At 48.2% G+C, this 25,643-nt stretch overlaps 2 protein-coding genes and 1 long non-coding RNA gene across 4 annotated transcripts in view; 2 read left to right on the forward strand and 1 right to left on the reverse strand.

Annotated features, from left to right (window-relative positions):
* Positions 1–25,643, reverse strand: part of LOC148118263 (uncharacterized) — a 165,430-nt gene that overhangs the window by 97,386 nt on the left and 42,401 nt on the right. The window lies entirely within an intron of this gene.
* Positions 9,965–12,384, forward strand: LOC148118264 (paired amphipathic helix protein Sin3b-like). 2 transcript variants are annotated; one of them, XM_087900940.1, is made up of 4 exons: positions 9,980–10,397; positions 10,670–10,874; positions 10,993–11,219; positions 11,648–12,384. In XM_087900940.1, the coding sequence occupies exons 2-4, from the start codon at positions 10,752–10,754 to the stop codon at positions 11,871–11,873; spliced, it is 576 nt and encodes a 191-aa protein (XP_087757066.1). In that variant the 5' UTR covers positions 9,980–10,397; positions 10,670–10,751; the 3' UTR covers positions 11,874–12,384. The 2 variants fall into 2 exon arrangements, with proteins under 2 accessions (XP_087757065.1, XP_087757066.1); XM_087900939.1 differs by having other exon boundaries at positions 9,965–10,874.
* Positions 18,034–20,454, forward strand: LOC148118265 (proteinase-activated receptor 4-like). Its single transcript, XM_087901013.1, has 2 exons — positions 18,034–18,466; positions 18,664–20,454. Exons 1-2 carry the CDS (start codon positions 18,361–18,363, stop codon positions 19,740–19,742), a joined length of 1,185 nt encoding a protein of 394 aa, XP_087757139.1. The 5' UTR covers positions 18,034–18,360; the 3' UTR covers positions 19,743–20,454.

Below are 25,643 nucleotides of genomic sequence, written 5' to 3' on the forward strand. Positions count from 1 at the left end.
TATTTATAAATAAATGCACATTAGTACATATTTAAAAAATAGTAATACTTACCTAAACTATTTGGATTCATTGTTGATCCTCTTTTGGTCATAGGCGGTTTCTATATTTAATTATCGAGGGTCCCTTGGATCCTTTGAAAATGAGTCTTCTCCTGTGGAGACAAGAAGAGAACCCTGCCCCCAACCTTTATATTTCTCTTACTTTTGGTGTGATTATTATCCTTGTAAGAGAGTTATCATTTATCTCTTCCAAGAGGCTTCTCCTCTTCAAACTGAACCTTTATTAATTTTGATGGTATCCACAATTTTTCCTCTCCTGTGGAAACAAGAGCAAAACCCCTTCCCCAACGCAGCACATCTCCTGGCTTCCACTGTGAGGTCAGCACATCCTTGAAATAAATTGGTTGATTTAATTCAGCAGACTTTTCCAATATCCAATGTCTTTCTGCAGCCGTTGTCCCCTTCTCATTAGCGTTAAGAAAATTCAAGGTTAATAAAGCATTATGTAACCTATTCCTGGGGGTATTTTCCACCCCTTTCTGTTTGTTCGACATATCTTTTATAGTTCGATTTGATCTTTCTATAACTGCTTGACCTGTAGGATTGTATGGTATACCTGTAACATGCTTAATATTATAATAAGCAAAAAATCGTTTCATTTTCCTAGAAACATAAGCTGAACCATTATCCGTCTTTATCTGTGTTGGTATACCCATGATGGCCATAACTTCTAATAAATGAGTGATTACTGAATCAGCTTTTTCTGAGCTTAAAGCAGTTGCCCATTGGAAACCTGAGTACGTGTCAATGTGTGATGTACATGTTTTTAATTTGCCAAATTCTGGAAAGTGAAACACATCCATCTGCCAAATTTCATTCCTTTTAATACCCTTTGGATTAGTCCCTGCAGGCAATGGTGTTTGGTTATAAAAGGAGCAAGTAGGGCATTTCTTTACAATCTCCTTAGCTTGTTGCCATGTAATAGGAAACTCTTTTTTCAAGCCTTTGCTATTGACATGATGTTTTTTATGAAATTCAGATGCCTGCAGCACACTACCAATCAATAAGTGATCAATATCTGCATTACCTTGTGCTAGAGGACCTGGCAGACCCGTATGGGATCGGATGTGTGTTATATACATAGGGCAAAGCCTGTTCCTGATCATGTCTTGTACCTGGATAAACAATGAGGTCAGTTCTGTATCATCAGGTATAAATTCAGCAGTTTCAATATGCAAGATAACTCTTTCTGCATATTGTGAGTCAGTAATTATATTAAGAGGTTCTTTAAAATCCCTACGCACCATAAAAATGGCATATAATTCTGCCTTCTGGACAGAATCATAAGGACTTTGTTCCACTTTACTCAATTTCTCTGATTTGTAACCTGCTTTCCCTGATTTATTAGCATCAGTATAAAATGTACGGGCTCTGGTTATTGGAGCATCACGGACAATTCGAGGAAGGATCCAAGAAGTCCTCTTTATAAAATTAAGTCTCTTGCTTTTTGGGTAATTGTTATTGATTTCTCCCAAAAAATTAGCACAAGCTCTTTGCCATGGTTCATTGTCTTCCCACAACTTTTTTTTATCTCATCAGCAGTGAAAGGCACTATAATTTCTGCTGGGTCTATACCTGCTAATTGACGAAGTCTCAATTTTCCTTTTATAATCAATTCAGAGACTTTTTCCACATAAGTTTTTAAGTTTTTACTTGGTTTGTGTGGCGAAAAGATCCATTCCAAGATAATATCGTCTCTTTGCATCAAAATTCCTGTAAGAGAAATTCTGGAAGGCAATATAACAAGAATACAACTAAGCTTTGGATTTACCCTGTCCACATGAGCCTCCTGTAATTTTTCTTCAACCTTTATCAGTTCTTTTTCTGCTTCAGCTGTTAATTCTCTGAGACTGTTTAAGTCTTTATCACCATCCAAGGTTTTGTTTAAATGAATTACTAGACCAGGTGTTATCCCAACAGCCGGTCGTAGGCTGGAGATGTCTCCTAATAATCTTTGAAAGTCATTAAGAGTTCATAACCGGTCTCCCCTGATTTGTGCCTTTTGTGTCTTAATTCTTTGTAAACCTATTTTATAACCTAAATAATTAACAGAATCTCCTCTATGAATTTTTTCAGGAGCAATTTGCAATCCCCACTTATGTAACAGTCTTTTTACTTCTTCAAATAGCCTTTCTAAGGTATCTTTGTTTTGATCAGAGATCAGGATGTCATCCATATAGTGGAATATTATGGACTTAGGAAATCGTTTGCATGTAATTTTTAATGGTTGGCTTACAAAATATTGGCACAGTGTAGGAGAGTTTAACATTCCTTGTGGAAGGACGGTCTACTGGTACCTCCTTGCAGGCTGAGAGTTATTATAAGTAGACACTGTGAAGGCAAACTTTTCTCTATCTTTCTCTTGTAAAGGTATAGTGAAGAAACAATCTTTCAGATCAATAACTATAAGAGGCCATCCCTTTGGTAACAGGGAGGGAAGAGGAATTCCAGATTGCAGAGGGCCCATTGGTTGAATAACCTTGTTGACAGCTCTAAGATCTGTCACCATTCTCCATCTACCAGATTTTTTCTTAACAACAAATACAGGAGAATTCCAAGGGCTGGTAGATTCTTCTATATGTCCAGCATCTAATTGCTCTTGTACCAGCTGTTCTAAAGCCTGTAACTTTTCCTCAGCTAAAGGCCATTGTTTAGTCCATATTGGTTTCTCAGTCAACCATTTTAGAGGCATGGCTGTTGGTACCTCTGAAGGGCCATCAATTGTGTTATGTTCTTGTATAGTTCTAATGGCTGGTTTCTACCATCTGTAATATCTTGTACTATTTACCTCAGGAATATAGGCTCTAGAAGCAGCAGGAATGTTAATTTGGGTATTCCATTGCTGCAATAGGTCACGGCCCCATAAATTCACTGCAATATTGGCTACATATGGCCTTAGTTTTCCTATTTGTCCATCTGGACCTATACAATTGACCCATCTCGTGCTTTGTCTTACCCGAGATAGAGTTCCAATTCCTAGGAACTGAATATCTACCTCCTGAAGAGGCCAATGTGGATGCCAAGACTCTGGAGTAATGATACTTACATCTGCACCTGTGTCCAGTAAGCCAGTAATAAATTTGCCATTTACACACACTCTTAGCTTTGGTCTTTGTTCATTTATAGAAGTCTGCCAGAATATTCGTTTACTTTGTCCTCTTATATTTCTTGATTCATTCACCACATTTAACTCATCCTTCAGGCCGTTATTGCTTTTAACAGCAGGCATGGGGCATTCTAATTTCCCTAAAGAGGCATGTTCTCTGCAGTGATCGGAAATGACTGGACCACATTTGCCATGGGGGCCTTCGAGAGGCCCCCTATTGAGTTTCCTGATGGCAACGGGTTGCCCTGTTTATCTCTTGTTGACCTACACTCATTAGTCCAATGCCTGCCCTTTCCACATCTCCTACATAAACCTGAAGGCTGAGTCCTCCTATTCCTGTTATTCCTAGAAGAGGCATTATTCCTGGAATTCCATTGTCTGCAGTCCCTTTTCATGTGTCCCATTTTGCCACAATGAAAGCATTTTGTAATCTGATGTCTCCTTTTACCTTTGGAAATTGCTTCTTGCACCCATGTTTCATTTCCATAATCACATGTATCAACATTCATTGTATGTAATACCCATTCATCCAAAGGTGCTGATCTGATCTTTAAAGGCCCCAGGATCCTTTTGCATTCTACGTTGGCATTCTCATAAGCCAAAGACTCAATTACTATATTTCTTGCTTCTGGATCAGGTATCCCTATTTGTACAGCCTTAGTTAGTCTTTGTAAAAAGTCACTAAAGGGTTCTCTCTGACCCTGTTTCACCCTGATATATGATTCTACTCTCTGACCTGAGTCTTGAACCCTGTCCCAGGCCCTTAGAGCTGCCGTGGCACATATGGATAAAATGTTTTCATCATAAAGAGCTTGTTCCTGAGGATCAGAGTAAAGTCCTTCACCCAGAATTTGATCTAGAGAAACCTCAATTCCTTTCGCTGATTCTTGTTGTTGTAAAAGTCTGGCCTCTTGCTTGAATAGGCATTTGAAATGCCATAAAGGTCCGTTCTCCAGGACAGCAGAGGTCAGCTGATTCCAATCTTGAGGGGTTGCCCTGTTGCTGAGAGCCCAGGATTTTAACATCTCTCTAACAAAGGACGAATGTAGTCCATAATTCACAATTGCTTGTTTAAATTCTTTCAGATCATTCATACGTATAGGCTCCAATGTATGTTCTTTAATGACCTTAGGGTTTTTGGAGCCAGTTATCTTTTCTGATGTTATCACTGGAAAGGCAGGTATAACTCTGTGTAGACTCAGAGTTTTCGGAGGTAAATGTTGCCTTTCTACCTTTTGCTCCTGTTCATCAGAGTCTAGGATTTCCTCAATCTTATTAAATCTGCTCACCATTGCCTTCTGTAAATCCTGAATCTCCTGTCCAATATTATGCTCCAAAGCCTTCATTAACAATTCTATGGCATGGAGCTTGTCTGTCAGAGACACCATTTCCTCCTTGGACAGAATCCTCATGGCATGTCCTGTGCCTTCTTGTATGGAAATCCTGTCAATTAATCTATCATACCCTTTTGATAAAGTCCAATTTTCACATGCAATGGTTATAATCCTCTCAGCTAATGTTTCAGCACTTACAGTCATGGACTGGAGGTTACGAGTCATTTTGGTTGTCCCCTCCTTGAGAGCAGTGAAGCTCCCTTCTAAAGAAGCAATATCAGACTGTACCTTCAGTCGACCAAGTCATATCAGACAAAGATCTCGTCTCTTCCTTGAAAACTCCAAACTCTTTTTTGAGGAAGTTGGTGTCAGTCTGAATTGTCCTTAAAGTTTTAATCTCTGCCCTCAGCATTGCTGATTCAATCTTGAAGGACTGTATCATTCTTATAACATATCCAAACACCAGAAAAGCAACAAGTCCCAGAAATAACCAAGTAAGAAGAATATCAGAAACCTCATGAAGGATATCCTCTATGGCGCAATTAAAAAGGCCATTGAATTTTTGGATAGTAATATTTTCTGACATGTTCAATCAAAAGAAATTTTATTTATTTATTTGTTTTCAACAGAAAAGAAAAATCTTACCTGTAATGACCCTTGTCTGCCAGTAAGCTGCGGGGGCACACCTGAGTCCACGTGGCAATGGTGCCGACCCGGAAAGCAAATTCTAAAATATATACTCTCTTTTTTTTATTCATTTATTTTTTTTATTAAAATATAAAAGTTTCCATTTTCGCCCCTCCTCCCAACAACCTCCCACTCCCCCCACTCCCTCTCCTCTTCCCTCTCCATCCCTAAGAGCAGTCAGGGTTTCCTGCCCTGTGGGTAGTTCAAGTTCCTCCCCGCTCCCTCCAGGACCAGGAAGGTGAGTATCCAAACAGACTGGATCTCCAAAAATCCAGAATATACAGAGGAAACAAGTCCCAGAGTCATTGTCAATGGCTTTTTAGAAAGACTTCGGGCCAGCCACATTCAGGGAATCCAGCCTCCTCCAGAGAATCTGGTTGGATCAAGCGCTCCTTCAGTCCCAGTCAACTGGCCTTGGTGAACTCCCATTAGATCAGTCCCCTTGTATCAGTGGGTGATCGCTCCCCTTGAGGTTCTGATTTGCTTTTTCATGTTCTTCCTCCTTCTGCTCCTCCTTTGGACCTTGGGGGGCTCAGTCCGGTGCTCCAATGTGGGTCTCCGTCTGCATCGCCATCCATCGCCGGATGAAGGTTCCCTCTGATCTTGCCCTCCCTGCTCATGTTCTTCTTTCTTCTGCTTCTCGCTTGGACCTAGGGAGTTAAGTCCAGTGTTCCAATGCGGGTCCCCGTCCCTATCTCGATCCATTGCCAGATGAAGGATCTATGGTGATAAGCAAAATATTCATCAGTATGGTTATGGGCCAAGGCCAGTTCAGGCACCCTCTCCTCTGTCCAGAGAACAATCTGGGGATCTCTCCTTGGACCTGGGATCCCATTTACAGTCAAGTCTCTAGTAAACCCTAAACTGATTTCCATAGTTGAGATATATTCTTCCCTGAACCTATATCTATCCTTCCTCCCTCCCCCCCAGTCCCCCGAGCATTTCCCATTCCTCCCCTGCTCCCTTCTCTCTAACCCTCTCCCCTTCCAACTACCCTCCCAACCCCCCATGCACCCGTGGTTACCTGGAACTCTTGTCTATTTCCAATCTCCAGGAGGAAAACTACCTGAATTTTCTTCAGGTTCACCTTCTTATTTAGCTTCTCTAGGATCATGAATAATAGGCTCAAAGACCTTTAATTATGGCTAGAATCCACTTATGAGTGAATACATACCTCATTCCTCTTTTTGGGTCTGGCTCACCTGACTCAGTAAAGCATTTTCTTTTTCTTTTTTTTTCTTTTGATTTATTTATTTATTGATTGATTGATTGATTGATTTTTATTTAATTTTTACTGGGAACCCCTCCAGAATCAAGTCTCTTGCAAACCCTAGAATGGCTCTCTTAGTTGCAATATAAACTTCCCTGCTCCCATAACCATCCTTCCTCCCTCCCCCCTCCCATTCCCCCAAGTCATCCCCAATTCTCGCCCTCTCCCCTCTCCCTAACCATCTAAAATAAAATATATACTCTCAAATCCAGAGGTTAAATTCACAGATCGAGTGCTGGGGAAAGACAGTGCCCAATGGGGGTAGCAAAAGCCAAGGAAGTTAGTTGCGCAGCCCCGCAAATGCGGCTAGGAACTGGCTAGACCCCAGGTGTGGTGTGCACTCAGGCCCCTAGGCCCATGCCACCAGGGGGAAAATGGCCCACGTTCGGGCGCCAGATGAAGCTGCAGGGCGATTGGTAAAGAAAAGTCCCCAGACTATCTTGATACAAAATATACAGCTTTAATAAACAGAAGTAAGATTTACAACAGCTTACACCAGAATTCAACCGATCCGTCCGGAAGCAGGAGCCAGGCGAAAAGAGAGCTAGCAGAGCGCGTTTGCAAGGTTTATAGGCAGGCTTTTGCCTGAGGGCAGCACGCCCCGAAAACAGAATATGATTGGCTGAACTCCCCTATCATGGGCTTAAGGAGGGCTTGATCTACAAGCATAGAGTTCCACATGCACAGCTAAAGAAATAGAAATGAACCCATGACAATGACATCTACTGGCTGTACCGGCCTTCTAGAATGCTGAAACAGATTCTAAAGGTGCAACCAAAATGCCAACCTCAAGAACTCTGAAAGGACAGAATGCTATCCTGTACTATGCATCCCGTTTGTGAAATCAGAGATTTTTCTATAGCAATGTGTCCCAGTGAAAGGATGCCTGTCAGTGGAATCCAAGAGTAGAACCAAGAGTCAGTCTTGGTTTGGCATAGATTTCAGCAACTAAGAATTTGGTGCTTTCTACCCCCAAATTTACTTAGAGGTCATGTGCTGTGGGACAACCTTCCTTTATGCAGAGTACGCGTGATTCCCATTGGTTAATAAAGAAGCTGCTTTGTTCTACAGCAAGACAGAATAATGCTACACAGGAAAGCCAAACTGAAAATACAAGGACGAAGGATGGGGTCTGGGAGATGCCACCGAGCTGCCAAAGCAGCAAGATGTCCTAGACCACAGGTAAAGCCAGGAGCTGTATGGAAATGCCTAGATAAATAGAAATTTGAGAGGTGGAACTAGTTACTAATAAGCCTGAGCAACAGGCCAAATAGTTTACAATTGATTTGAAGTCTCCAAGTGGTTATTTAGAAGCAGGACAGAGAAACTGCCAACCTAATAAACTGCAACACACACATACTTTAACTTACTTCATGTTATATGTATGTATAATTTCAGGGCTCACCGTTTGGTATTAGATCAACAATTGGTGTATTCTTCCCTCAGTAAGACATTTTTGCTTGCAGTTTTTGTTTTTGCTATTTGAAGATAAGTTGTCACTCTAACTAGGAGACACTTGGCAAATCCTGGAGACATTTTTGAGAGTCATACTTGTAGGTAGAAGTGTCAACAGCTTTTGGAATGGAGGCCAGGCCATGTTCTATCAATCACAGCTCAGTGCCCACCACAGAACAGCCTCAGTTCCAGAACCCCAGGAGTTCTTCGAGCTCAGCGGGCAGAATGCGCACAGCTCAGTGGATAGAGTGCCTGTGGTTTAGTTGGTAGAGCATTGTCTAACATGTTTAACATGCACGAAGGCCTGGATTCCATCCCAACACCTGGGAGGTGGAGGAAAGAGGATCAGGAATTCAGTTATACTTGGATACATAGTGAGATTGAAGCTAGCCTGGACTACATGAGATGTCTCAGACTAAATAAATAAGTGGGGGTGGAGGAGAATGGGCTGGGGAGGTGGCTAAGATGTTAAGAGCATGTGCTTCTCTTGCAGAGGACCAGGGTCTGGGCCCTGTATTTTGCAACTTACAACTGTTGGGTCAGGGTTAGGTTGATTCTAGTTCTAGGAGATCTGATGCCCTCTCTGGCCTCTGTAGCCATCAGGCAAGTGTGTGGGGTGCATAAACTCACCCAGGAAACACACACACACACACACACACACACACACACACACACACAAATCAAATAAATAAACAAATAAAACCCAAACCAGTTGGACAGTGGTGTCACACGCCTTTAATCTCAGCACTCGGAAGGTAGAGGCAGGCAGATCTCTGTGAGTTTTTGAGGCCAGCCTTGGCTACAGAGTGAGTTCCAGGACAGCAAGGGCTACACAGAGAAACCCTGTGTTGAAAACAAACAAAAACACCAAACCAGCAGAACCCAGTAAATTGTCAAAACCTGTGTTGAGCACGTTCGAGCCTTGTTTTGGGGACGTTGCTCCCTAAGTGACATGGTCTGGCGACTGTGTGTCCACATCCAGAGCACACACACACACACACACACACACACACACCAGGCCTCCCTCCACTCTTCCTCTTAGCCAGACAGTCTCTAGACAGAGGTGAAATGTTAGGACCCTGGTAGCCACATCTTCCTGTCCTTGGCTGAACTGGCTAAGCACAGGGAGGGAGGAGGGAGCACAGGCTAGAACTGAAGGCACATACCCATACCTCCTTGAAAACCAGGCTATCCCTGTTGCCTGCTGCAGTCAAAAGCCTCCTTCCCCACAGCCTCTATTCCCCAGAAGTTCCCCGCCTCACACATACATGTAACATGAGGGGGGGGCCGGCTTGTTTGTGTTTTCTGTCCTGCCCGGCCCCCTAGCTGTTTAGTCCCAGAGAAAATCAACCACAGAGAACTCCGTAAGTTATAATGCTGACTGGCCCTTTAGGTCAGGCTACTTATTAGCTAACTCTCTCGTCTTGATTAACCCATTTTTCTGATCTATGTTAGCCATGTGGTTCAGTACCTTTTTCAGTGGGGCAGCTTACATCCTGCTGCTTCGGTGGTCTGGGCAGGAGTGGGAGGAATCAACTTCCTCCTTCCCAGAATTCTCCTGCTCTCCTTGCATCATTTCCACTTCCTGTCTGGTTTTCCCTTCTGGTTTTCCTGTCTGGTTACACCTCCTGCCTGGCCAGTCAGCGTTTTATTTAGAACATGATTGACAGAATACAGACAATTCTCCTGGACCACATACAGGCTCCCCATGCAGGCAACACTCTAAGGCCAGAGACATCCATCCACCCCCTGCCCTTTTCCTTTCCCACATCATGGAGTTTGTCTGGAGACTGTCCCGGTTGGCTTTCCCACATCATGGAGTCTGTCTGGAGACTGTCCCGGTTGGCTTTCTGTTGCTGTGATAAACATCAGGACCCAAAGCAGCTTGGGGAGGAGAGAGGAATGTTTGGATTAACATTTCCACAGCACAGTCAGCTCATCTAGGCAAAGAGGCAGGAGCTTACTAGCTTGCAACTTAGGCCCACAGTGTACTGGGCCCACAGACGTGTCCACACGCTAATCTGGTGGAGGCAATTTTTCAATTGAGGGTCCCTCTTCCTTGGAGACTCTAGGCAAGGGCTTCACTTCTGAGCCACACCCCATCCATTTTATACCCTGCTGCCCTGCACTGTCCTCTTTGGCTCCAGCCCTGTCCTAGGTGAGGACACCGTGGGACAGCTGCCTAGACTTCCCAATGGAGCAGGCCTGCAGGTCCTGGGCTCTGGTGTTCTTTCACAGCAGAGCCCTAGCTGCAGGCGTCAGCCCCTCAGCTGTGTCTGCCTCCTTATGTTTTGGGGCTGGGGTACAAACTCTTAGGATTTGGTATCTAGGATGAGAGGTGGGCCACCTTATCCCAGGGGACTCATAAGGTGTGTTTGTCCCATGCCCAGCACCTGGCTCGCTATGTGGAGCAGTACGTGGGGACTGAGGGTGCATCCAACTCGCCCACCGAGGGCTTCCTGCTGAAGCCCGTGTTCCTGCAGAGGTGAGTACAGGGCCCCACGTGTGCCACCTACCAGTGCCTGGTGTGCAGTGAGATATGGCATGGAACGGAGATGCGGGAGGTGTAGGGAGTAATCTTGGGCCGGCAGGAGGCTACCCCACCCCCAGGGAGCAAAAGGGGCAGCCATCAGCCTTGCTGAGAGAAGCTTCTGGAAATGGAGAGTAGGGGAACAAGCTAACACGCATGCTAGGCAGTCACCATCGCCTGGTCCTCCGGTGCCCGCAAGTCCCCTCCCCGAAGTCCTGTCCCCACAGGAACCTAAAGAAATTTCGGCGCTGGCAGTGTGAGCAGGTGCGTGCCCAGCGTGGTGAGGCCAAGAGCTCGTGGAAGCGGCTAATGGGCGTGGAGAGCGCTTGCGATGTGGACTGCCGCTTCCACCTGGGCACACACAAGATGGTGTTCATCGTCAACTCTGAGGACTACATGTACCAACGCGGGACGCTGTGCCGTGCCAAACAGGTGCTGCATCCACACCCACCCACCTGAGCCCTTGACCCCCACACTCTGAGCCCATGAACCTCATATCTGGGGCCCACCCTGCACCCCAGCCCCAGAAATTCACACACAGTACTCTCAGTTGCAGCCCCTAGTGCTGTTGCGCCACCACCGTCACTTCGAGGAGTGGCACGGCCGCTGGCTGGAGGACAATGTGACTGTGGCTGCTGCAGGGCTGGTGCAGGACTGGCTGATGGGTGAGGAGGTGGAGGATATGGTGCCCTGCAAGACGCTCTGCGAGACTGCGCACGTGCACGGGCTGCCTGTGACCCACTACCGCGTGCAGTACAGCCGTCGCCCTGCGTCACCGTGAGCAGCTGGACTGTGGGAACCTGTCCTCCCTGATCCTTGAGGCCAAAATACTGGATGCAAATAATGTTTACGCTAACCAGCTAAGCTTCCTGCTAGTTCTGTCCTTGGTTCTGCTACAGCCTGGTACATTAGCCTGAGGGATCTATTTTACTTTAAAATGGTAATTTCTCAACCTGCCTCAAAGAAGCTCAGGCGCCAAGGCCCATCTAACCTGTCTGACATTGCCTTAAACCCTCGACCACCTGCCTGGGGAAAAACTCCCACAGAGGCCAGTTTCCCCAGCTCCCTCTGGGTGGGAGGAGTTTTCCTTTACTGGGGCCAAAGGTATTTTAACCCTGGATTTAGTTGAATAAGGGGGCATTCTCTTCTTGAGGATGACTGGAACTCTGTATCTGTGTGTGTGCGTCTTGTGTTTTAACCCCTAGGACAATATGGAACTCGTGGGATGTGGGTGGCGTGGAAGGACGACCCCTACACTGGATCCCACCCCCACCCCACGTTTCATGCTCCAACATGGCCGTAGTCACTTTGGGCCCGAGGTCTCAGCTTGACCTCAAGCAAGCAGGAGCTGTATGTAGCTCTTGCAGTACAGACCAGACCCTGGGCAACGGCAGGGGTCCCGCATGGGCAGCCCCTCCTGCAGAATTCTAGATGCTATGCACAAGTATTTATTCCTTCCTGCGCTCGTAGTGGTTGTGACTTTCGCAGCAGCAGCTCCCCTGGCTTCCCACGGGTGAGACCTCCTTGTGGACCCGCAAACCTCCCGCTGTCCGCAGGCTCACATCGCTGTGCCAAACCCAAGGTTCCAGAGAACACCTGTTCTCCATGTTTCCTGAACCGGTTTTTGACCCCGGGCCTGGGCACTCGGGAGCAGATGTGCCTACCCAGGCCCAACTGCGTGCCTCACAAGGGATCCACAGGCACCTTGAGCACATCCTAGTTTCCTGAGAAGGGCATTGCTCATGGGGACCCCGAGCCTCCAGGCCCGTCTGGGCCTATATTCCCCAGCAAGGAGGCCAGGCACCTTCGCATGCTTCTGGGGAACCACTCCTTAACATTTCTGAGGATTTTATGTTCCGGCCTTGACCTCCCTTCGCAGCTGTTTTGAATGTAGTTTTCTTTTTCTATTTATTTGCACATTAAAGTTAAATATTAACGCCAAGCCTCAGAGTCCGCCCATCATTTCCTACAAGAGTACTGGCCAGGTCTTGCCTATGGTTGAGTCTCAAGTGGTGTTAGCAGCTACTCCAGAGACCTTACCCAGAAGAGCAGAAACTTCCTGAAATGACAGCAGCTCCCCTAACCTAGGACTGCTTTCCAGAATATTCTTTCCCACTTATCTTTTCACATCCAGTAGAGGCACCTCCTTCCCACACCTGGGTTGTGCTTGTATAAACCATTTTGGGAGTGTGGCTGCCACAGTGACTAAAGGCACTGACGACCAGAGTCCCATTCCCAGACCCCAAGGAGAGAACCAAGTCACACACACCAAACTACTTTAAACTGTAACAAGTTTATTTTTAAAAATTGTGCTGGTTACTGGGACAGTGGTGAAGCACAGAGACCATTAATCCAGTAGAGGCAGAAGCAGGCAGGTCTCTGAGTTGAAGGCCAGCCAGGACTGCAGAGTGAGACCCTGTCTCAAAAAAGAAAAGACAAGAAACCCAACAAATTCATATTAAGGGTCTAGAGCGATGGTTCAATGTAAGCGCACTGGCTTCTCTTCCAGAGGACCCAGGTTTGATTCCCAGGACCCACACGGAGACAAACCCATTTACCTTCAGTTTCAGGGGATTTTCTTCAGTTTGCACCAGCGCCAAGCAATCGAGGCCCGCATACGTACGTACTATGTGATGTGTGGTCTTGACAGGTGTCAGGCAACAACGCCTACATACATGCTGTGTAGTGTGTGTGTGGTGTTAACAGTGGGCCAGAAAGATGGCTCAGCAGCTAAAGGTGTTTGCACCAAGGCTGAACCAGTATCTGGGACCCACACTGTGGAATGAGACCCAACAGACTCCCTCAAATCCGTACTCCAGTGGGTTACACACACCCAAACACAACACAGCGTAAGGTCAAGGTCATCCTGGACGACAACCGAGCAGGAGTCCAGTCTAAGCTGTGAGGAGAAATAACATGTCCTACTGTCATGATCTTTTCTCTTCAGAATGCTCCCAACTTGTAGACAATCTCTAGACTCATCAACTGGTACCCACTGCCCTACTCTCCATCTTTATTGGTGACCTCATTATGTATGAAATCCCACACTCTGCCTGTCTGTGATGGGCTTAGTTTATTCAACAGGAAGACTTCAGTGTCCATTTATGTGGTGGTTGTGCCCCCATGTCCTTCCTTATTTAGGGCTGGTTCCCAGAGCCTTCCTGTACCCAACTTGTCATAGTAGTCCTCACAGGAAACCCTGCATCCTTCCCTTGCATGTTACAATGCTGTTCCTGTGGAGGATCTGTTGATGGGCACCCCACCACATCCGCTCCTTCCCCACTCCCCACAAGCATCCTGCTCCAGGCACCTTCATGTCTGGGGGCAGCTCTGGCCTCAATTCAGACATGTCTGCCTTGAGTGGAAATGAGTCACAATTTCTACATATAATTACCAGACCTCCTTGCCGTGGTTGTTCCTGAGAAGCCTGGATCCTTCATGCATTCCAGGCCTCAGTTTCCCCTCCTAGTGCAGGGACTAATCCTGAGGGCCTGGCTGTTCACCCACATCCCACTAGATCAGGGCCTGTGAGGTAGGAGATGACCATGCTGATCTCCTCCCTTTCCCCAGCTGATTTCACGTTTCCAGGCTTTGGCCACTGTGTACTAGGTTCTGCTGTTCCCAGAATCCAGCACACATTCTGAAGCTAACCCTGCTCCAGGACAGGACTTGTGGAGGGGTTCTTCTAGGCAGCCTATTTTTCTTTTTCTTTCCTCTTTTTTTTTTTGTAAGCATTCTGGACATAAAGCTAGAGTATTCAGCTTGTGACGTGGCCTTTAGCTATATCCCCTCAGACCTCAGTTTCTCCTTCTGATTTTCTCTTCTCCCCACCTCTTACCAGAAAGTTTGTCTGTGTGCGCATTGAGGCTAGAGGTCTAAGTCACGTGTCTAATGTATCTTCCTCTAGCTCTCTCCACCTTAGTTTTGAGACATGGTCTCTCATTGAACCCGCAGCTCAGTGAGCAGTGAACCTCCAGACTTCTACAGTGTCTACTCACTGGCTGGGCATTATAGATGTGGACGTGAACTTCCAGACTACAGTGTCCACTCACTGGCTGGGCATCACAGATGTGGGTAGTGAACCTCCAGACTACAGTGTCCACTCACTGGCTGAGCATCACAGATGTGGGTAGTGAACCTCCAGACTACAGTGTCCACTCACTGGCTGAGCATCACAGATGTGGGTAGTGAACCTCCAGACTACAGTGTCCACTCACTGGTTGGGCATTACAGATGTGAGCAGTGAACCTCCAGACTCCTCCAGTGTGGTGTAGGAGGGTCTTCTTTCTATGTTGCTTTCATTGGTCAAATAAAGAAGCTACCTTGACTTTTTGATAAGGCAGAAGCTTAGGGAGGTGGAGTAGACCAAACAGAATGCTGGGAGAAAGAAAGCAGAGTCAAGCAGGTGCCATGGCTCTCCTCTCTGAGATGGACACTGGTTAGACTCATGCCAGTAAGCCACAGTCATGTGGCGATACCGGTTATTAGAAATGGGTTAAACTAATATGTGAGAGTTAGTCAGTAAGGGGCTGGAGATAATGGGCTAGGCAGTGTTTAAATGAATACACTTTCCGTGTAATTATTTCTGGTGTAAACTAGCCAGGCACCAGGCACGCAGCCCGCTGCTCCTTTTACAACAGAGTGGCGCCCAACGTGGTAACCAAATCCACTTAAAAACCTGAGAGGGCTTAAAAAAGAGAGAGAGAGTTTAACACAGCTTTTTGCTATTTTCTGGTGGGATGCCACAAAGAAATTTTCCTGACTCAGCAACAGGAAAAAAGTGGCAGTTTTAAAATGATGGCTTTCTGGGCTGTGCCGCCAGTGCGACCTCTGGCTCCTGTGGGAGACAGAGCATTTGAATGGGGTTTTGTGAGTAAAGTGCTACGGCTTGCTTGATGGCAATGTGGACTCACTGCTGTGTGCCTGGAACTGTGTGTGGCTCAGGGGCACCAAATGGCTCTGAGGCAAGAGCGGCTCTGCCATGCTGAACTGTGCTAATCTCAGGCAAGAACTATCATAATTATCATAATAACAGCGCAGTTAAGATTTAGAATGGGCAGTAAACAGTCGGTACCATATTACCTCTATATGGCACAACTTAAGTTTTTAAGAAATGCTTAGCATTTTAAGAAGTGCTCCTGGACAGTAAAGAATTACAGATTCACAATAGGACAGATTCAGACATAAAAGACCTCTAAATGGGTCATAGTGTTAGACATACGTAGGCTTGGGAGAGAGGAGAAAAAGAATATAGAGAATAAAGTTAATGCCTTAAAAGAAGGGTAAAGTCTTTAAAGAGACAGAGTACAGATAGTAATAGATTAAAAGAAATAAAGAAAAATAAGCCACATAAAAATGGAAAATTCACAGAGAGCCTGGATTCTGTGTATTATTGTGTTTTCTCTAAATTTTTTGACTGTGAAGGAGCTAAATACAGAGAGACATTTCATTATATGGGCTGCCAAGCTAAACCAGAATGGATATCATAAGGGTATTATGACTTCAGAATTTGGGTCTAAGGATATGATGCTTTAGAAAAGAGGTTCTTCTTTTGTTTTCACAGAAGATGAGATCTTGTGGACTGCTTCTATTCCAATATGGTATGATAGATCACGCCCTCCTGAAAGGTTGCTGTGAACACTCTCAAAAAATTACTTCACTCAACTGCTGACTGAGAAGAACCTGGAACACAAGATACACCATGAAAGACCTAATTAACAACGCCCCATACAGCAGGAAGAAGTTTGGAGAGAAATAACTATGTCCATATTCCCAGATATTGTTTATAAATGTTCTTTTACATTTAAAAGGGGATATGATATAGATATGATAAATCTTGATTTATTGATGATAAAAGATAAAATAGATCTAAATATTCTAGTTGTAATTCTTGCTTGATAACTGTTTTGTTATATGTAATTTTACTATATTAAAGTTAAAGCCATTCCTTTTTGTTTAAACAGAAAAGGGGGAAATGGTGTAGGTGGGTCATCTGTCTATGTGTTGTTTTCATTGGTCAAATAAAGAAACTGCCTTGACTTTTTGATAGGGCATAAGCTTAGGTAGGCGGAGTAGACCAAACAGAATGCTGGGAGAAAGAAAGCAGAGTCAGGCAGACGCCATGGCTCTCCTCTCTGAGATGGACGCTGGTTAGACTCGTGCCGGTAAGCCACAGTCAAGTGGTGATACAGATTACTAGAAATGGGATGAATCAATATGTGAGAGTTAGCCAGTAAGGGGCTGGAGATAATGGGTCAGACAGGGTTTAAATGAATACAGTTTCCGTGTAATTATTTCTGGTGTAAACTAGTCAGGCGCTGGGAACGCAGCCCGCCACTCCTTTTACAACACCAGTGTCCACTCACTGGCTGGGCATTACAGATGTGCTCTGCCATGCTCAGGAGTAACACATGGGCACTGGGGATTTGAACTCAGGTCCTATGCTTGCACAGCATCATCTTCGAAGGAACCCTCTCCCCACCATTCTTTGTGGACTGTTTCTCACCACATACTTCATGCTGCCCTGGAAATTGCAATCCTCCTGCCTCAGCCTGCAAGTGCTGGAGTGACAGGCATGCCCACCACCTCATGTGAGCAGCTGGTCTCCACAGACTATTGTCTGTGACAACTCCCCAGAGTGTCTAGGACACCAAGGCAATGCAGGGACCCTCTACAGAGGGTTGGCTACCTCCCACACTAGTCATACCTGGAACTTTGAGGACAAGTGACCAGTACCTCAAAGGGTCTCCAGACCCTGCCTTACAGCTGGTATTCAGTGTCACATCTATGGAAGGGGACAGATCCCCTCAGCTTGACCCCAGAATCACATGGAGGCCTTATTTCTGTACCTCACTTTACTCCAGGTCAGGCAAGGATCTGGGGTAAAGGAGGCATCTATATGGCAGGGTGCCCCCCAAGAAGACTTGGGGTACTCTGGGAAGCAACAATTGTTGATGTAACCTTTAGGATGTTTTTTGCTGTTAATGCATACAATTACTATATATTTATTTATTTATTATATTTATTTATTTGTTTATTTGAAACAGGGTCTCACCATATAGCCCTGTCTGTCCTTGAACTCACTACATAGACCAAACTATCCTTGAATTCACCAGCTGCCTTGGCTTCCTGAAGTGCTGGGATTCAAGGTTAGCACCACAATTCATAGCCTGGTGTGTGTGCATGTGTGTGTGTGTGTGTGTGTGTGTGTGTGTGTGTGTGTGTGTACAGATGCCAAAGTGCCACACAAGCCCAAAGTGCAGCTCATGGGATTCCATTCTCTCCCTCCACCATGTGGGTCCTGCAGAGGGAACTCAGGTCATCAGGATTTGTGGCAAGCACCTTCATCTATAGTGTCATCTTGCTAGCCCTTATTGCCTGCTCTGACAGAGCCAGGACACCTTGGGATGAGCCACTGTCCTGCCAGTCACAGACAGGAAGTAGGGGTTGGCTTCAAGAAGGGTTAAGAACCCCACATGGTGGTGACTTGGAGGAGGGCTGGACTGTCATCCAAACAGGAGCTGTGTGACTAGCCAGCAGGAAGTGGCCACTTGATCCACAGATGTTTCCTGGGCTGGATGGGGTGAACAGTGTTGTAGGGATGGGGTGGTGGGAGTGGGGATGGGCTGAAGCCCAGGACCCTCTTTTCCATCCTTGACCCCATTTTTTGTGAGGCATCTTGGAGAGACGGAGACCTGGGCAGGAGACCCAGATCTCTTAAGCACACACAGGGACCTCCCATGCGCTCCAGGGTGAGCCAGCGGACCCCAGTGCTTATGCGGGGGTGGGAGCATTGCTCTAGAGTTATCTCCCTGGAAGTACAGTCTGTTCTCTGCCACGGCTCCGGAAGCCAAGGGTGGCTTTGACAAGGCAGGAAGCCCCAGACTGCAGCCGAGAAGAGGAGTCTGACCCTGGCAGCATGTCCTGGCTGCTGCTGTGTCCACTGGTGCTGCGGCTCAGCCTGACACAGGGCACCCAGACCCCTAGCATCTATGATGATGGAGAAAGTACCGGGGGAGGCCATGGTGAGTGATTGTCCCTTGACGGGGTGGATCAGAAATGGAGCTACAGCTAGGCAGGCTTACAGCCTTAGGTTCCTAAGCCCTGAGCCTTTGGGACTGGATTGTATCCTTCCATTCACCAGCCCACGATGCCTGAGACTCACAAGATTCCCAAAGGCGGGGCAGGGCACGGGTTGACTGACATCCCCTCTCTCCCACAGAAGGCACTCTGGGTCCCACAGCTGGACTCAAGGAGTCGAAGTCCCCAGGTCAGCTTCACCCACGAGGCTTCCCAGGCAAGTTCTGTGCCAACGACAGTGACACTCTGGAGCTTCCTACCAGCTCCCAAGAGCTGCTGCTGGGGTGGGTCCCCACGAGGCTGGTGCTTGCCCTCTATGGGCTGGTGGTGGCTGTGGGGCTGCCGGCCAATGGACTGGCTCTGTGGGTGCTGGCCACACGGGTGCCCCGCCTGCCATCTACCGTCCTGCTCATGAACCTCGCCGTTGCGGACCTGCTGCTGGCCCTGGTGCTGCCACCACGCCTGGTCTACCACCTGCGTGGCCAGCACTGGCCCTCTGGGGAGGCTGCCTGCCGGATGGCCACAGCTGCCCTCTATGGCCGTATGTACAGCTCAGTGTTGCTGCTGGCCGCAGTCAGCCTGGACCGGTACCTGGCCCTGGTGCATCCTCTGCGAGCTCGTGTGCTGCGTGGTCGTCGCCTGACCACGGGGCTTTGCTTGGTGGCCTGGCTCTCCGCAGCCACCCTGGCCCTGCCTCTCACTCTGCAGCGGCAGACCTTCCTGCTGGCCGGCTCTGATCACATGCTGTGCCATGATGCACTGCCCTTGGCTGAGCAGACCTCCCACTGGCGACCGACCTTCACCTGCCTGGCCGTCCTGGGCTGCTTTCTGCCACTGCTGGTTATGGGCCTGTGCTATGGGGCCACCCTGCGCGCACTGGCGGCCAGTGGCCAGCGCTACGGCCATGCACTCAGACTGACGGCCCTGGTACTGGCCTCAGCAGTGGCCTCTTTCACACCCAGCAATGTGCTGCTGGTGCTGCACTATTCGAACCCAAGTCCTGAGGCGTGGGGCGATCTCTACGGAGCCTATGTGCCCAGCCTGGCGCTCAGCACCCTCAACAGCTGCGTGGACCCTTTCATCTACTACTATGTGTCCCACGAGTTCAGGGACAAGGTACGGGCCATGTTGTGTCGCCAGCCAGAGACCAGCAGCTCCTCCCAGGCCTCCAGAGAGGCTGGACGCCGAGGGACTGCCATTTGTTCCTCTACACTTCTGTGACAGGTGGCTGAGGCGGGAAGGGGGCATTCAGGGTTGACTGGAACCCCTCTTAAACTACATCCCTTCTGAACCCTCAGGACATGACCTTATTTGGAAATGCAATTGGTGTGACCGTCATTAGTGGAGCTGAGGTCCACAGGAGAAGGGTGGTGGCCGATGCCCTTGTAGAAGAGGAGCCGTGGGCCCCAGTGCTGCACACCTGTCACCCTGGTACTAGGGGGATGGAGGGAAGAGGATTAGGAGCTCAGGGTAATCTTTGCCTACACAGTGAATTCAGAACTAGCCTGGGCTATGTAAAACTCTGTTCTTAAAAAAAAAAAATACAGGGGCCAGGCAGTGATTGTGTACGCCTTTAATCCCAGCACTAAGGAGGCAGAGACAGGTGGATCTCTCTGAGTTTGAGGCCAATCTGGTCTACAAGAGCTAATTCCAAGACAGGCTACAAAGCTACAGAGAAACCCTGTCTCAAAAAACCAAAACCAAAACCAAAACAAAACAAAACAAGCCAGTAACAGAGCACAAGAATGTGTGACTACACAGGCAGACAAGAGAGATGAGGCCACAAATCAAGGGATGCTGAGGGTGGCTAAGGTCGCCGAAGACCAGAGGTGAGACAGTTTTTGCCTCAAAGCCTCAGAGGAACCCAGCCCGGGACACACTGATCTTGTCAAGGGGTCTCTCAGAACCGTGAGCTGATAAACTTCAAACCTTTGTGCTTTGTGAATATGTCTTTATGGTGTGTGTGTAGGTGTATGTGTGTGTAGGCATGTGTGTTCAGGTGTGTATGTAGGCACGTGTTTGTAGGTGTGTGTCTGTATGGTGTAGGTGTGTGTGTAGTTGTGTGTGTAGGCATGTGGGGGGGCATGTGTGTGTATAGGCATGTGTGTGCAGGTGTGTATGTGTGTGTAGGCGTTTGAGTGTAGGTATGTGCATGTGTAGGCGTGTGTGTGTAGGTGTGTGTGTGTTTAGGTGTGTGTCTGTACAGTGTAGGTGTGTGTATAGGAGTGTGTGTGTAGGCATGTGTGTGTAGGTATATGTGTAGGCATGTGTGTGTAGGTGTGTGTGTGTGTAGGTGTGTGTCTGTATGGTGTAGGTGTGTGTGTGTAGAGGTGTGTGTGTGTAGGGTGTGTGTGTGTATGGTGTGTGTGTAGGGGTGTGTGTGTATAGGGGTGTGTGTACATGAGCCTGTGGCTGCACTGGGGGGGGGCAGAGGACGACAGGTGCGGGTGCCTTACTCAAGTTCTTCTCTACCTTTAAATTTTTTAAAAAATATTTTATGTTCATGTGGTGGAGACACACGTCTTTAATACCAGCAATTGGGAGACAGAGGCAGGCAGATCTTGGAGCACAAAGCCTGTGTGGTCTACAGAGTGAATTCTAGATCAGCCGGGACTACGCAGAGAAACCCTGTCTTGAAAAACCAAAACTAGTTATTTTACGTGTGCGTGTGTTCTACCTGCATATAAGTTTGTGCACTGTATGTGCCTGGTTTCCACAAAGGTCATAAGAGGGTCCCTTTGAACTGGAGTCACAGATGGTTGTGAGCTATCATGTGGGTTCTCAGCAAGAGCAACCGATGCTCAACTGCCAAGCCATCTCCACAGCCTCCACCTTAATTTGTGAGACTGGTCTCTCGGTGGATCTGAAACTCGTTGCCTATGACAAGGCTGGCCCACCAGGAACTCCCTGAATCCACTGTCTCCGTGCACAGCTCCTGGCTTTTCCGTGGGTTCTGGGGATCCAGACTCAGTCCCCATGCATGCACAGCAAGCGCAAACCCCTGAGCTATCTTGCCTGCCCTCTGTGCATACTCTTTAAAAACCACCTGAGTCATTCATCCATTCTGCTATGCTTGTCCGAAGATGCTGCAAGGGGTGAATGAAGACTCCTTGGCCCATCTGGCTCCTCAGCTCTGCTCTTGGTGTCCCTGCACTTAACAAGGTCCCTCATGGGACCTAACTAACTAAGGACCTAACTAAGCCTGAGGACATGATTTTGGTCCCCTGGCCCCCATGGTAGGAGGGAACCCATTCCAACTTTCCTCTGACCTTCACACATGTGCTGCAGCGTGCACACACATGACAGTCACCCGCGGCCTGGATTAGTGTCCTGTCCTCCCCCAGCCCAAAGGTCAGTTGCAGGTGGAGCAATGGTGGCCACTGCTCTCAGGGGCCAGCCACCACGCCTCTAGGTCACCTGCAGCCAGGCTTTGTGTGCAAACAGGCTTGTGCCCTCGGGACTAGCCCTACATTCTGTTGTTGGCTGAGGGCTGAAGATCACACATGACTTCGGGAGTCAGCTTGTACCTACCAGTGGCCCCTGCAGCAGAGAGCACAGGACTTCCACGTGGCTGGAAGGTGTGGATTACACAGACTTCCCAGGCTGCAGCAGCCTTGGGCCTCGGCCTTTCAAGTGTGTGGGGTCTCTGGGGGTCTGCATGTGACCCAGCCCATGGCATTAAGTTGGGGTGCACTCTGAGCAGGTTCTGCTGACCAACACAGAAAGTGTAGGCACTGACATCTGTGGGTTCAACATGGCATCTTGCCCTAGGGCATCCCTGCAGGTGGTGGAGTTGGGGGCTGGTGACCCCCACTCTGGAAAGACAGGAAATGGTACGGAGAATAGTGGCGAAGGAGGACAGTTAACTGGGCATGCCAATTTCAAACCTTTAGATTGAGAGCACCTGAAGTTTAGAGTCAGAACCTGCCCAGGCACTTGGAAGTTTTGAATAGGTGCCTTAAGGAGCTCCCGGGCCCATGGGGTCCCCACTGCGGACTGAAACATGAAAGTGCTGAGAAAGGAGACTGGCACAGATCTGCCCCCAAACCGGGCAACACCCCAGCCCAGGAAACCCACCCCAAACTGCCCCAATTCCACTCAGGCCCAACCTCCACACCCCTCCCACCCTGCTCCTCCTGGCCTTATCTTGAGACCTTGGCTGTTCTGCTTTGACCCCTGACTGATCTCAAGGGTAAATCTTTTCTGGAGTCAGAAGAGGTGCTTCCTGGTTATGCAACAACAGCAGGTTCCACAAACTCACCAGGACCTATGTGCCACCTACCTGCACATGGACCCTGAGCACAGACCTGGGGTGAAAGGGCTGTACACAGGACAGCAGTGAGGGCCTTAAGGGACCAAGGGTGACAACTGGTAGGGTGGAGAGTGAGGAGCGAGGCAGAGAGCCAGAAGTTGGTAAATAAGTCCAGGACAGTGCTGAGGCACACACACCACTCTGGTGTCTACTACGTCCAGTGGGAGGCACTTCTTTCTCTTCGCTCACACCAGGAACCTCCAGCTTCCTGGTACCAGCCAGAGGAGTCCTTGAGGGAGAGAAGATCGACCTCTCCTGGTGCGAGCCCTCCAGGGTCACCTTGTATTTCTGGTGATGCTGGTCATTGGTCCTCACTTTGGGGACTGTTACCAGTTTAGTTTCGATTGTTATGATAAGCACAATGACCAAAGGCAACACCTAAGGAGGAGAGGGTTTATTTGGGTCACAGTCCATCATCAGGGGAGGTTGATGGAGGAACCTGGAAGCAGATAGTTGTTTGTCATCCGATGTGGGTGCTGGGAACTCCAGTCCTCTGCTAGAGCAGCAAGCCTTCTTAACCGTGGAGTCAGCTCTCCAACCTTTTTTCTTTTTTTGTGACAGTTTTTACCAGGTAAGCCCTGGATGGACTTGAACATCCTCCTGTCTCAGCCTTCAAAGATTTACAGGAATGGAGACTACACCTAGTTCCCACTGTGTAGGTGGAGAGCTGCCCCACACTGTCTAGGTCCAGATGCTGCCTCTAGAACATGCTTCTAGAACATAATTGCCACCCCACTTTGTGCAGAGGCTATGTGGCCTAAGCCAATTGTTGCAGTTCTCAGAGCCAGTCCTGGAGAGACCAGGCCCAAAGGGGAGCAATCTCCCCTGTGGGAACAGACATGTCTTCTAAAACCCACCCTCTACCTCTCCCTGGAATTGAAAGTGTGCACCAACATGGCTGGGCCAGGATGCTGTGTATTTTAGTAAATTATAACAAGACAGACTGCATGTTTGACTCAAATACAATTTATTTTTCCAGTCCTTGAGATTAAACAAAAGACCCTGTACATGCTAGGCAAGCCTATCCGAGTCTCGCCCCAGCCCCTCACTGGGGGATCCTAGGCAGGGACTCCATCCCTGAGTCACACCCCATTCCCCCTTTTTCATTAATTTATGTATGCATGTCTGTCCAGTGTGTGTGAGACAGCCCAAGTGTGAAGATCTGAGGACAGCTTGCAGGAGTCGGTTCTCTCCTTCCACGTGCACGTGGGTTCCAGGGATGAAACTTGGGGTAGGTATGGCAGCAATCAGCTTTACTTGGTGAGCAGGCTTGCTGGCCCTGCAGTGTCTTCAGAACTTCCTTGCGTGTGGGGACTCCCAGGGTGTTCAGTGACCACCCAAATCTGCCTAGCCTCTCCACTCATCGCGTCGCCCCCCCCCCCCCCGTTACATGTGTGGACAGTGGAGATGCCTGCGACCTCTGTGCCCCTCGAGCTGCACAGACAGCTGCTCTGTCAACCCGAGGCAGGGCTCCCCACAGAGCTCGAGGTCACAGAAACACTGATGGGGCTTGTCAGTTGAGCTTTGTAAAGACAATTAAGATGGGAATTTGGGGTTGTCACTATATTGGCTGCACTAAGCAACCAGCAAGCACTCCTCTGGGAGACCTGAGAGCAGCAAACATCTGTCCTTTGGAAACAGTCCGGACGCGATCAGGCTGTTAAGGCTGAGGCCACAGGGGAAGCGGTTGCAGGGAGGAGGGCTGATCATTGGCTACAGCAGCCTGGATGCTCAGAGGCTCCACGGGCTTCTTTGCAGCAGGAACCCACAAATCAGTCAAAAAGTGGGGGGACACCCAAGTCGTTAAGAAACACTCCTACCTCATATTGTGAAGAAAGGCCCCCCTCCCTGGCCTCAGGATGCTCCCCATGTGCTGGGATGACAAGGGCAAACCACTTTGAGCTGGGGACTGAACTCAAGCGTCTGTGCATACCAGGTAAGCACGCTGCCAACTGAGCTACATGCCTGCCCCATTTTTAACTTCTCAAGACAGTCTTATGTAGCCCAGGCTAGCCTCAAGCTTACCAGGAAGCTGAGGATGATCCAGAACTCCTTTTCATAAGACAGGGTCTTGCTGGGTGGCGGTGGTTCAGATCTTTTATCGTAGCACTCAGGAGGCAGCAGCAGAGGCAGGTGGATGAGTCCAAAGCTAGCCAGGTTTATAAACTGAGTTCCAGGACAGCCAGGGCTACAGAGAGAAACCCCGTCTTGGAAAAAAAAAACAAGGGTCTCACTGTGTAGTCCTAGCTAGACTGGAACTCACTCTGTACACTCGGCTGACAGAACTCAATGTTCTCCCTGCCTCTGTCACCTGAGTACTGAGATCAAAAGTGTGCGCCACAACTGCTGGCCCAGCCTGATTTTTTAACATTTTCTTTTATTGTGTGAGCCTGTGTGTAGAGTTCAGAGGTCAGCTTGTTGGAGTTAGGTCTTTCCCATGTGTCCAGAGATCAAACTCAGGTTCCAAGGCTTGGCAGCAGGCACCTTCACTACCTTTCCAGGCCCTGGTTGGATAGTAAAGTCCCAATGTACAGGCAGGATGGGGGAGGGGGTCAGGATAAAATAAAAGCTCAGAGTGGAAGGAGGCAGTTGGGCCCCTGGCATGTATACTGGAAGGCTATTCTTGGGCCACACCCCCCTCTTTTCCTTGGCTCCTACAGTGTTGTATGAGGGGGCGGGGCCACGTCCCGCTACCCAATAGCTTAACCCCAGAAATAACCACACAGAAATTGTATTAATTAAATTAATGAGAGTTCACCAAGGTCAGTTGGACTGGGACTGAACAAGCACGTGATCCAACCAGATTCTCT

Source organism: Myodes glareolus, chromosome 23, assembly GCF_982192425.1.
Source record: "Myodes glareolus chromosome 23, mMyoGla1.1, whole genome shotgun sequence".
In the NCBI taxonomy this organism is placed as follows: Eukaryota; Metazoa; Chordata; class Mammalia; order Rodentia; family Cricetidae; genus Myodes; species Myodes glareolus.

Excerpts from the sequence above, each read along its gene's own strand:
- LOC148118264 (XM_087900939.1), top strand. The coding sequence starts at position 10,599 with ATGCTAGGCAGTCACCATCGCCTGGTCCTCCGGTGCCCGCAAGTCCCC. Across the intron at positions 10,875-10,992 it reads CGCTGTGCCGTGCCAAACAG|TTGCAGCCCCTAGTGCTGTT; the intron begins GTGCTGCATCCA and ends CAGTACTCTCAG. Across the intron at positions 11,220-11,647 it reads AGCCGTCGCCCTGCGTCACC|GACAATATGGAACTCGTGGG; the intron begins GTGAGCAGCTGG and ends TTTAACCCCTAG.
- LOC148118265 (XM_087901013.1), top strand. The coding sequence starts at position 18,361 with ATGTCCTGGCTGCTGCTGTGTCCACTGGTGCTGCGGCTCAGCCTGACA. Across the intron at positions 18,467-18,663 it reads AAGTACCGGGGGAGGCCATG|AAGGCACTCTGGGTCCCACA; the intron begins GTGAGTGATTGT and ends TCTCTCCCACAG.